This window comes from Pleurodeles waltl, chromosome 3_1 (assembly GCF_031143425.1).
Source record: "Pleurodeles waltl isolate 20211129_DDA chromosome 3_1, aPleWal1.hap1.20221129, whole genome shotgun sequence".
Lineage (NCBI taxonomy): Eukaryota > Metazoa > Chordata > Amphibia > Caudata > Salamandridae > Pleurodeles > Pleurodeles waltl.
In genome coordinates, this window is record NC_090440.1 from 1019830634 (window position 1) to 1019844162 (window position 13529).

Sequence of the window (13529 nt, forward strand, 5' to 3'; positions counted from 1 at the left end):
AGGTGATGCCTATCTTTCACCAAAACCCAAAAGGCATGCACCTGGCTGCATGGATGATCTAAAATAGTTGTGACTTATGAATACCATGCCCTGACATAAACCATTTATCCTTCCTCTGCCACTGAAATCCCAACAAAAAGTGTCATGTCAAAGGCATTTTCTTTTATTCTGAACAAAATCTCACGCCTTGAGGCTCAAATGATATTCTAAGATATTGCTTAAAATATGTGCTAATATAAACATTTACATCTAATAACCTTTTTGCACTTGTTAGGATCGGGCAGGAATTAGGTGTGGGTTTACTCGTGGTCAATACTGTCCGATTCCACATGTCCTTTAGAACAGATTAACTATGCGACTGTGTACCGCAGGTGATAGGTGTCATCATGGGCTCAAGCACATTGAAGGAACTGGATTGGGAGGGTGTTTGTGGCCATTCCAGTCCATGCCACACTGGAAGAAGCACTGTCATCTCCATCGCCCTCACACCTGTGGTGCTGCAAGGGGTTGGCAGGGGCAGACCAGTCTGGACCCTCAGACTCCTCCTCTGCAGTTTTACTGGGTGCAAATCTACACCTGGTCAAAACGAGTTCTAGTGTATTCGGAGCTGGTTATCTCAGGTCTGGAAAAACTGGACAACTTGAAGTATAGTTGAACCGCTCTGCCATATTCATAAAGAGAGCACCAGATTTCCAAGAGACTCTAGATAAAGTATTCAAGGGGAAAATTGCTCTATGTTTTGGATGCTGGGGTGGACCTAAATGGAAGTACCATCAACAGATCAGGCAGCAATACTGGTAGAGTATTACGCCGTTTTGTGACACATCACAACTCATGTTACTGGTATGGACATCATTTCATACTTTTAATGTTTGTGGGTTTGATTACTCTTTGGCAGTAAATCAGACCAGTTAGCAACTAATCTCGTGAATTACCTGTTAAATAACTTACATTTGATTTTGGGAGTCGGATTCCAAAAAGCAGTAAGTGACAGAATGTGAGAAAGAGTTAAAGTTAGATCAGGCTGAGAATGGATTAGAACAGTGTTGCACGATATTAGCACTGCTTAAGGGAGTCTAGTCAGCCTCAAGAGAAGCCTCTTCAACTGACGAGGCAAATTTAACATAATGTTCGCATATTATGAAGTTTTAAATAAGGACATGTACTCAGTATGTATTTTCTGCATAGAAAAAATCGATACTTCACTTTCACTGCACCTTGTGATCTGGTGGTGGGTAAATACCTTTGTATAAAAATTTTCTATGCACGAAAAGGTAGCATCACAAACCATATATGCAGCTTTGCATCAGGTAATATGCTATGTATTATTATTGCTTAGGTAGGAGAGGGGCATCATGAGCTACTTCTCTGAAGGTCTCCCCTCTCATGAGACCAGGCCACTCTACTAATAATTACAAACCACTTTAACCGGAATTGCAGTCTACTACTAAAAACTAACAGTTCTTTGATGGAAGGGATACACAACTTACATTATTAGACATACTTATCACTCACAATTTTTTTTTTTTTTTTAATTTTGAAACCCAACTTAAACCAAACAAGCTTGGTTGGGCAATCCCCGGTTTCCCCTATATTCATAATTGTATGTGTAAAAATAAGATAAGGAATTTTGAGGACCTGCCACATCTATCGAACCTTGCAATGAAAAATATGGCGGTTCTAGACTGAAACATTAATTTAAAACTTTGTATACAACTACCTTTTGCCTTTGGTACTAGGCAACGTCACGGTTTCACCAACTAATAAATAACCCTTGGGCAATACTTCCTTCTCTGTTATTGTCCCTACGCCTATTCATGGTGTGTAGACAATTTCACACATAGGTCAGTATTAAATGTTAGGAAATCCATTGGAGTACAATGAACAAAAATATATGATAGTGATGCTATGGTGTGAAATGTATACAGTTCTTATAGGAGATACAGAATTAGATTATGAAGAGAGTCCTCAGAGTCCGCTTGACCTTGCTTTACATCTCCCCTTGTCTAGAGTGAGATCCTACAGTAATGAAGGCATTGGTAGAGGTGACGTATACAAGTGGCTTCATGTGATACTTGGCACTTCACATTCTCCTTACAACCACACGAGTAAACACCGTGGAGCTGTCTAAAGCATCTGAGAAGGATGCATTAATCTTATATCAAGGCATTGTAAGGGATAGGTCAGTGCATTATTTGTATTGTTTGGCATGCGTTACTGCATCAGTGCAGAAACCATCAGTTCTCCACAAGCATCCAACACACAAAAGATAATTTGGAAAACGATACACAACACTCTAGCTCTGTTATGTGCAGCAATATTTCTTAAAAATTAGGGAATTCTCAAGTCAAGATCATTATTTACTTTATTTCCAAACATACCAAATTCCAGTAAAAAAAAAACAATAAAAAGGTAATTGTGAAAAGGTGCAAAAACGACGAACTGACTGAGTGTTTAACAATATTAGTGCTTCACAAATAATTGACCAGATGCACTCCCTTTTACTTTGAATGAAGAAAGTGATATTGTTTCTTGGTGATATTTTAGTCAGTGTCTATGTACACCATAGAGAGAAATTGTTTCTTGGATTCTGTGTACGGTGTGAACACCCAAAGTAACATCACCAGTGGATTAAATAGGCGTTCAGTCACGAAGCCTTTTCAGAAACAATCTTGCAGCATCTGGGCACCCATGGACAGAACAGAATCTCGTTATTTTTCTGAGCTCTTTTGATGGAACTGTTCGTCGTGAAGCAATCTTTCAATGATGCAAAAAATTAATTCTGAAAATAAATGGCACGCCTTCAAGAACGTTCAGGTATGTTTTTGTTAGACTTTCCAATATGTATAAGTTTTGATAAGAAAGGGTGCTGGGTGTTTAAATGTATTTCAAGCTTCAAAATGTGATCTCTTGTGTCAGGTACTTCCGGAAAAAAATGCCATTTCTTCCAGCACATACTATAAATGTCACCGTCTTAATGCCAGTGCTGTAGACTTCAGGCAATAGGTCCAGCAAAATGAAAAGGTGGAGGGAGCTGGAGAGAGGTTTCTCTGTGCGAGGCCTAGATGGAAAAGCCTACACATGATCATTTACTAGACTGAGCTGGAGACACCACACAAGTCCACTGCAGGGATAAGTCACTCGCCCGGTCCCATGACCTAATATTTCCTAAAATAGATAACACTATATCGAGCCAGTAACACCACTATGTTCAAACTTAAATTATGATATCACATTATGTGTGAATAATAATTATGGTACTGTGCGCAGACATTCTCATCGGCAGCAAAAAATGCATTTGCTAACTCATGTCTAATTAATGCACAAAATATATTACATAAAATATGTATTTTTCCTGGATTGCCCACACTTATCAATAATACAGAAGGTGTTTAATGAAAACATGTGAATTGCACAATGTTTTTTTCAAAACGTAGTGACATTTTCTGTGTGATACATATCGTTGTCTGACAGAAATGTATTCACGTGTTTGCTTTCACTTAGATAGTGACGGGCAAGGAGAAAGGACTACAGGAGGAAACAGGTTACAGAACAAAGTATTGTCGGCTACACAATACACAACGTGCAAGCTCAAAACAATGCGGTGTTACTGTATACACAGTTGCGCCCCTGATGTCCACCAGAATAAGGCAGCGAGGCTCCTCAAACACTGAAGGCGTTGCATTAGAGACACACCACCAGAACACCGGCATATCAGTTTTGACCCTTACTAGAACAGTAACCAGAATTACAAGCTCCGGAGCTAGTGAGAGGTGATTGGTCGAGCTCTGTGTTCACACACTACTGTGCAATTAAAAAGCTCATGATGGCAAAGGGAAAAAGAAAAATGCAGGAAAAAGGATGCTAAAGACAGAAAAAAAAAAGAATCTGAAAAAGTCGCAGAAAAAAAAAATGCACCTTTATTCTTTGGAAAACAGCGAACAATTACGTGTGTAAAAGTATTATTACAAATGGAGAGATTAGACACAACTGAAATAAAATGGACGGTCCTCAAGCAATATGGCACACGCGGGTACGGTTCCATTTGGTAAAGAAGTCAAAACACTGTAACTAAGGAATGGGAGAGGGCAGGACAATGGCACGAGTAAGGGTTAGTAAGAGGAGGGGCAATAGGCGCAGAGATTACATCAGGCCTTCCCCTATGTACCGCGGACATAAGGGTAACAATCTGTATTTTGTACCGGGATTGAAGGAGACTCTATAACATAAAGGTCGGAAACTAAATACGTTTCCTTTTCAGCGACATTGCTATTTTGAAACCCGGATGGTTACAGGGCTCATTTTATTGTTTTGCATGCAGCTTTCAACTACATTTATTCTGCTTTTCTTACCCTGTTTAAGGTGGAATCCTTCTCTTTAAAGTGCAAAGAGTACTTTTTCAATAAATGCTTAGAGTAACACTGGATAAATTAATCCAGGGAGAAAGACTTTGTCTTTCAGGAAGTATATTTGCCATTTCTGCTATCAACATCTAGGACTTGTGGCCTGATTTAGGTATTGGCGGAGGGGATACTCCGCCACCAACGTGACAGCTATCCCATCCACCGTATTACGATCCCATTATCTCCTATGGGGATCGTAATATGGCGGATGGGGTATCCATCACATTTGTGACGGAGTATTCCCTCCGCCGAGACCTAAATCAGGCCCTTAGCCTCCTTGGTTACAAAGATCATGCTTCTTGTAGGACATGGGTAAAAACGTCCCTCACCTGCAGCTGGCTAGTCATCGTACTTCGTGGCCCCAAACCAACAACGGGGTATTTTGCTATTGGACCACAAGTGCTTAAGATATGGTTTTGTAGAGCAAGGGTATTTTGTATTTTTTTGGGGCAATGGGTTCTTTATAAGGTACTTCACTGGATAGTCGACTCCAGTGCAGCTACATTTTTCAGAAACTGTGTCAGAGAGTATAAGGTAGCGCCACGAGAACCAGGGTGTAGATTTTAATTAACTCTGTGCTTGATGCATAGATATGGGTTTAGCCTAAATGTCACAAGTCCAAATTTCAGCTGGTTGTACTCAGAATTACACCACTGCAAAAATCAATAAATTGGGCACCCATGACAGCAGTAACAGTAGCATGTAACTGCTGTAGCTTCGAGTAACAGAAGAAATACATCAGATCACAAATTAAAACTGAATGGACTGCTAATCAAATTAAACAACGTGGTTAGAAACAGGAACCTTGCATGTATGAACATGTTCAATAAAAAAAACACAACAAAATTTGTACAGTACAGAATCTCTACAAGACAACCTGAAGGCTAACGCTTTGTGAGCTTTGACGGAATGGTTTCTTACTAAACCTGGAAAAGAAGAACTATAGAATAAGCACAGCGAAAGAATTGGAGCCCTCATGGATACTTAGATTTTCATGCATACAGGAGTGGAGCTTGAAGAGAAAGGATGTTTGCAGAGATATCCACCTATTAGCTTGTGTTTTGATTCTTGAACCCTAGAATTCAAACTGATCGCTTAACCCGTTGCTAACATTATTTTACTTCTACATGTATAAAACATGAAAACATGCATCTGAAAGCAAAGCTACAAAATTTTCCTTTTCATTTTAAAGGATCACTAAAACGTCAATCTACAATGCTTTCTACATGAAGAAATTGTAACATGAATCCAAATTCTGTCATTGACATATACCCCAAGTGAACTGCAGCTGAATACAATGTGAGTTTGCTCTTGGCATGCCACATGCTCAATGCACTAAATTTCCATATGTTTATACTGCAGAATGTCAAATAAAAAAGTTTTGAGACGTGGATCAAATTAAAGTGGTTTAAAACGAGACATGTATAATATAAACTGCAATTTTCAATATACATTAATGCTCCCAATACTTGCATTTATAATTCTAAAGTGTATCTACTTTACCAGCAGTCCCACTTTATGCGGATTGATATTCCACAAATGTCAAAATGTTGACTGGAAAGTCTATAATTACTGTAATTTCTAGAAAGACCATTCATGTCAAAATTCACGTTCAGCTAATGCTTCAGTTTTTTCACCTAGTCTCCACTAATGGGCTTCCACCTGTAGTGTGCCCCTTAAATGGGCTACTGTGAGAATAATGAACACATTATTTACAATCATGCAAGATATTTCCATCAAAAACAACATATGTGCATTATCTAAAGTAAAATGTAAGCTTAAAAACAAAGTTATGTCTTTCTGACATTGCCGACTAAGGCACTTGGGCATTCTATAATACGGAAGCTTTGGTTTAATCTACTTTGCATGCCTTTGTACATATGTATCACCAATACAGCTATATGTAATATGATAACATTGAGAAATCTTACTCTACAACTATAAGAACATGCAGCTTTTTTTCAAAAGCTAAGATAAAATCCTCAACAGAAATCTCTTACAAGGTATTTGAGCTTTTTCTTCCGGGTTGGTGTACTGTTGACCATTCCATTTCCCAGCAATTATGTTGAAAATCAAACACCACTTCTAGAAAGTGCATGAGCTCTTTTCGAATGGAGTCTTAATTGGCATAGCCACTTCAATTAGTTATTCAGTGCAATCACAAACTTGGTTAAAATAACCCAGGCATCCTTGGAATCCCAAGAACCAATCCAATTTTCATTTTTGATATAGATAAAATCAGTCCCAACCTAAAATTGAGAACGCATAACCTTGTACAGAACAGAAGGCAAATTGCACAAAATAAAATGCTATAAAAACCATGCCAATTACTGTACTTCTTTTGTATTTAATGGCATTGTCAAAGCAAAATTATTCAACAAGTCATCAGGTTTCTTGCGATGACTGTGCACTCAAACTTTCAGTTCTTGGTAAGCAAATATGATAATGGCAACACAATTTCCAATATTGTTTGTCTAGCAAACAGAGTTATCTAACAATGTAACAACTTTGCGAGCAAGGGTGTCCAACTACTATCACCGAGGGTTGGTCATGGGTCAGGTTTCAGGACATCCAGCATGAATATGCATGAGATAAATTTACATGCATTTAAGATTATTGTATGTAAATTAAAACATATGAATATTCATGTCAGCCATCCTGAAATCTTTAACCGTTGATTTCCAGCCCTTGGGAATCAGCCTGTCTGGGTCATAATGCAACATACCACCACATCCTAGTGTTCAACCCACATAGGCATGTCTAACAATCTAAGTCTGATTACAGCAAATGAACTATTAACTGTTCAGTGTGAGTCTAGGTGAGCTCTCAATTGATTTAGTAGTGCTGAACAGAGCAATAGGCATTTAAAACTCCACAATGGTGGAAATTCCGTCACTCTGTACGCATTGTTTACAGTGCATCTGCACACTCACAGCAAGTAGGTAGCTGCAAGTCTGCTTTATTCTAGAAATGACATGCAAAGAGTGAGATATTGGACAGGTGATTTGAATTATAAAACAGAGTTGAGAAAAAAACGTAGCCATCAAAGTTTCACACAACCATACGCATTTCGTGCTGTGCTTGTCTCCGACCCCATCCGACAGCCTGATTTTGGATCTACCTCATTTTTATTTTCCCTGTTATTTGCCATATTTGCCATATTGTTTCAACGGGACTCAGAATGATATTTGTTGTGATTATAGCTCTTGCTATGTAATGTAACAGTGGTAAATGTCAGTTTCTGTAGATGAGTATATTATGCAGTATTGTTGTTCTAACTTCAATGAAAATCTCAATAAAAATAATATGTAAAAAAAAACTACGTTTTACACAAAGCAAATAATTAAAAATTGTCTCAAGAGTTGTACTTTTATCCAATATTCAGCATGCAACAGGAAGCATACACATGTATCCTCTAAGCACCAATGTTATTCGTAAGCTTCTGAACAGAATGTGCTGTGACTACATGTCTAGAATGTATAGTACATGCAAGGAAAACGTAGATAATAGGCTCTACATAAAACTGCAGGTACATTTTAGAAAATCTGCAAGGAACTATGATGTTTGATAAATGCTTTGCACAGAAATAGTGCACATGATCATATTGTAAAAATATTATAAAACAACTGGTGTATTAGTTATATAAACGAAGCACATCTAATTTGCACTTTTATGGAATCACAGCATACACCATATTTAACAGGGGTACATGAAGCAATTAGTAAAACAATTTTGAGCTCACAAATCCCAAATCGCCACCATTATTCTCTGCATTATTCTGGATAACATTTGTAAAGATGAATTCCAATTCATATCCCTTGAGAGCTACAATACCACATTTCAACTTCTTATTGTTTTCCCACCGTCATGCTCGGCTGCTGGATTGTAAGAGATTTGGGGAACTGGGATGTGCTGATTGATCAATACATCACGTCCTATTGATCAACTGTATGCTTGACTAACTCACATAAACATCTACAAGGCAATCGCCCATTCAAAAAATATTTATAAATCAATATACAGTAACCGTACTGTAATTAAATGTCAAAGATGTATCCATAAATTTTGCACTTACGGTGCAATGCTGTTGTGCAAGCAATGCTGATTAAGCAAATCTAGGTTAGATACTGATCTAGAAACAGCAGAAGTTACGTTCATGTTTAAAACAATAAGGGTGTACTTCCAGCTCCGCCAGGTGGCCCACAAACCCTTCAATATAACATCATTGTTAGGTTTCCAAGCGATGAGTGCAAAGACAAATTATAATTTCCACAAAGCAGCTTTGAAATGTTTAAATGTAGAGTAAAGAATCTAAAAGTATATAAAATTTACAGTGGACTACCAGATGTCTACATGCCATAATCTACATATACAAATAATTTAGCTCCAAAACCATTCAAAACAAATATAATATGAATAACAGAAAATGTAAATAACATGATTTGATCATCCCACAAAGGATACCAATATACCCCAAAATACAAGCAGGCAACCAATATTCTCTTCAACAAATCATCTTATTTGTTTTACTACATTTCTTTTGAACAGTGTAACTGGGGTCTTTTTAATGAAAAGAGGTGCTTCTGCAAAGCTGGGAAGGTCTTGCAGAGTGACAAAAGCTCTAGAAGCTGTCCAGACAAATACCACATCCTGGAAAGTATTTTGACAGAACTCTGTACTTGAACCTCCTAAACTGACAGCAACGGCAGATAGTATATTGACTTTAGTGCAAAGATATAAGGAGATGTGCAAGCTGTCAGCACTGTGGTCCATATTCACAGCAGAGAATGTTGCAATCGAACACAAATGGCTCCTGTAAATGTATTATTATGAAAAACATCTTGCTGTAGGACTCAAATTCAGTCCCACATATGAAATACCAGCAAGGCCTTGCCACTACCTTGTGACTCCTTAGTGTCAAACATGATTAATTAGCAAGGCTGACATCTCTCTAAGGCACAGTCATGGCACACTCTCGAACAATAATAGGACAAAATTCAGAAGAAATTAAATTTGAATATTTTAGAAAATAACGTCCTCTTTACGAAAACTGTGGTCAAAAAGTATTGTGTTTTGGATTTTTTTCAAAGTGTTACGGTGTATACGTATTTACACTGTTATGGGGAAATAATGGTAAAGCTATGAGACTGGAAAAGGCACACATGTTTAAGGTATTCAAAAGCCACAAAGAAAGAAAAACTCAAGTGAACAGGTATTAGAAGTGTTCTTTTAAAACCCCAGGATGCAGATAGAAATGGTATTAGAATTAACAAAAAAATGAATTCACCTGAGGATTACATCAGCGTCAAATAGCATTACAAAATCTATGATTGTAATGTCTTGTATTCTTCTTTTTAGGATATTGTGCATCCCATGCAAAGCAAACTTCAGAACCTGAGCAGGAAACACTGCAATATCGAGCATGGTGCTTCGGATAGCAGTGTTTCTGAAAAGCAGATTTTAAAAAATAGCACTATTTGAAAACTACAAAATTACACTGTCATTATGTAAGCTCTATAGGAACATTACACCAACTTTCTGGATGTTTCAAGCATAAAATGTCTTTGATAAACTTCTTGTGACGAGACTTGCCTGACCATACTGGAAGGTAATAAATGCAAATTTGATCATTTTACGCCTTTCTTCTACAAAACATTTTTGCAACCTACCAACAACAGAGCTATCAAAAACTAGGCGAATAAGTAACTCAAGCTGATGCATGATGATGCACACGTTCAAAAATACGCAGTCAGTGCTGCTAGCATTGTGACACAGCTATCTTTAAATGTATGCATTTGGAATCGACAACATGAAAGCTGTTCCTCGGTCACACCAAACTTGGGGAGGATTAATGTGACAAGCCCTTACTTGACAGATGTGGCTGCTGATAAACGGCTTGTTCAAGGGCCATTGTAGCTTTCATTTCCTGACCACAACACACTTCATGCGCAACAGCGGAGCTTACGGGGTGTGACTGAGCCAGTCCCATTTCTGCAGCCATGCTGCGGGGGTCTTTCAGGCCGCATTCTTGAGCGCAACAAAATGAACTGCAGAATAAACGAAGCGTGCAGTGCATAGTACGCCATGAAGCAGATTTAGCAGTGTTGTTTACTTACCTGCACCTCGGAAAAGTGCGCCAACATTAATTAAAACTGGGACGCATTTGTTTGCCTTTTCATATGCCGCCAAAAATACTCGGAGTGTTCAGAACGTCAACATATTTTCAGAATGAATGAGCAGGCGACGGTTATTGTGAATGTAATATTTTCCACCCTAGTTGTATATGTATTGCAATAGGATGTTAGTGTTTTAATTATTAAGAACCTCCCTCGTTGCTAGTTATAATCAAAACTGCGCTGCGTTAGCTCCAAACACAAAGTCGCATCCCAGCTCGCGTCCGTGTAACAGGAAAGCCTTCCTTGTCACATCCAACAACTCAATCTACCCACAATATATATTACAGCTTTAATATCGCAGAGGGAAAGCTTCTGTCTGGCAATCACACTCGGACTAACAGCTCCAAGAGAAGCGGCATCTGCCCTGATAGCGTTTTCCAGGACATATGTGGTGCATCTAAATTAAAAAAAAATATGTCACAATAGGCATAGCTTGCAGCCAACGGTTTCCAGAGGCAGAAGGCGAAGACACATAAATAGTGCATTTAACGCCTCGAACAACTGCACCGAGCACACACCGTGAGCGCCTCGCCTTTGCTTTCTGCAGGACAGAAAGCAGCACCTCCCACCTTCTATTTACTCCTCATAAACTATTGTTCCCTTTCCACGCTGGCTAGCTTGTGGGCCAGACGGAGTCCTTGGCTGGTCTTAGAGAAACAGCACATCTCACAATTGTACAGTGCGCTGCAAAAAAAAAAAAAGCTGCAGAAATCCCTCAAGCTCTATTTTATCTGACCTTTTGTGCAGAGGAAAGAAGGGAAGGGCATGGAGAAAGCTGTTAAAAATATAGCAGGAGCCACGACGCCAGACTGCTTCATCCCGTCACTGAGGGGAAAGTTAGACAGTAAATAACGGGCTCGCAGATAATGGGGCGCGAAAAGCGCCGATTCGTCAGGGCTGTTTAAGCAGCAGACCAAAAACAAGCTGTTCTGCTTACATGCAAGGGTCCAAAGACGTAGCAAAGTCTCAAACTAATGAGCAACTGTGCGAAATGTCCAAGAAAGGCCATCAAATGTTAACCAGGGACTGGACATTTCGGCTAAGCAGTTAAAACATTTATGACGGCGAGCGTCTGTCTCTTTCTTGGCCGCCTGGTGTACGAAATGTAGGTAATTCCTTCTGTTCCGTGGACATATGTATGTGCTTGTCCACATGCACAATTTGGGTTATGCAGCTAACTGTATCCCTGAACACCCAAGTAAACGTCAAGTTAGAAAAGGACTAAGACCACACAATAGGTTAAAATATTAACAGCAGTCAAAGAAAACAGTCCAATTGCATTCATAACTTGACTCAAAAAAGACACACAGCGAATGTGAGGATGTCGAAATGCGCCTACCATAAACGCTCGTGCTACTGATCATCTCTTGTCGGCGGCACAAACAGCGGAATTGGATTTTCAGAGGCTGGAATTCCACTGGTTTTCATTAGACACTTCCCTCTTAGCGATCAGATGTCACTTGCCTCCAAACGCCGGCCCTTTAGTCAGGTACTCATCGGCCCCCCTACCTGTAAGTGATTAAATTATGAAGGAAACATTAACAAAATGCGGGGGCATGTCCTTTATAGAAGGGGGGAATCACATTTCATGGAATGCAAGCACATGCCGATTTCGCTCAAGTCCTGAGAAACAGCAGGATCTGAGGGGGGCGATCCGATCAATGCATGCCATTTACCGTTAAAATACAGATATTTATCTCCCAACAACACGCCCACCACGCTGTTACATCCCCCTATATTTACACCAATCAAAGCTGCCTGCTTCCACTGAAACTAAGTGCGTCCCAGTGACATTTCATGACCACCCAATGCAAACTAGCGCACCTTAACTTCCCAGACGCCTTCTTTGCAGGCTGAACGTCTGTAGTTTTCATTGATTTAGAAGTTGCCTTCGGAAGAGTGCGGAACAAGTCCTCTACCGCTAGGATAACAATGCAATACAACTATGATTACATTTTGGGAACGCGCCGACCCCACAACTCCTAATCAAGCGCTGCACTACTGCTGACAATGATTAAGCGGCCGGCGAGGCGCCCTGCACAGCGTGCACATGCTGCTTGTATGCGGCAGATGGCTCCTCCGGCCAGGATGGAGTAAATGTGATCTCTGGCTCTCAGCGCGCCCCTCGCGCCTGCACTGTTGTGGTTACTCTATGGCAGCTGTCCCTTCCACGCTTACCTGGGATGGAGTTGCAGGAGTCCAGGATGAGGAGGAGAGCCCCAGGGAAGCCCGAAACCATGCCAAGTTTCTGGAGGGAGGACTGGCCCCGGTGGGAGGGGGCTCTGAATGCTCAGTCACACACAACGCTGGACTCCGGGGTAAGGGTTTCACCAGGTGGGGGTGGGGAGCTACTGGTCCGCTTTCCTGGCCGGTGTTTTTGGAGAGGTGTTTTCGGGTGTGGTTTGGATGGGTGTTTAGTTTTTGTCGCCTGCGTGTCCAGGTTGGGGAGCAGAGAACGGGTGGGGGTTGGGTGCCGAGCGGCTGACCAGCTGCTGCTCTGGAGCAAATGAGGCTGGAGGAGGCGGAGCGCAGAAGGAGGGGGAGCGATGCTAGCGGATGAGCGTGGAGAGCCGCAGCTAGTCTCTTGCCTCCACCTCCTTCACGTCCGTTCCAGAGGGGCGTCCCGGGCCCTTCTCGCACACAGAGGACTGGGCAAGACCAGCGAGGGGGTCCGCAGGGGGGCCGCACGAGCAACGGACTGCTGACACTGCACAGGAGACGTTCATCCGTCGTCAGGCTCCTTGTGGCGCCCTTAGGAAGTTCAAGCAGGGAGGAAGCGCAGTGCAACAGGAGGGGGATGCAACGAGTGGCGCTTTGACAGGGGGTGAGAGGCAGCCGATAAAAGTACTGACTGGCAGATCCAGCAAAAACGTGAATACCTACAGGGTATCATTTCGGAGACAAAAGTTACAGTACGTTGACAATGAGATGTGCATTTTGCAGGAACATC

At 40.7% G+C, this 13529-nt stretch overlaps 1 protein-coding gene across 2 annotated transcripts in view; it reads right to left on the reverse strand.

The window, feature by feature from the left end:
- FIGN (fidgetin, microtubule severing factor) overlaps positions 1-13207 on the reverse strand; it is a 200357-nt gene extending 187150 nt beyond the window's left edge. The window contains exons 1-2 of one of the 2 annotated variants that reach the window (XM_069224265.1): positions 12758-13207; positions 11919-12088 (exon numbers count right to left, since the gene is read on the reverse strand). In XM_069224265.1, coding sequence (XP_069080366.1) covers positions 11919-11943 — 25 coding nt within the window. In that variant the 5' untranslated portion in view covers positions 11944-12088; positions 12758-13207. The remainder of the gene's footprint in view (positions 1-11918; positions 12089-12757) is intronic. The other variant, XM_069224267.1, reaches the window with a different exon arrangement.
- Between the last annotated feature and the right edge of the window lie 322 nt (positions 13208-13529).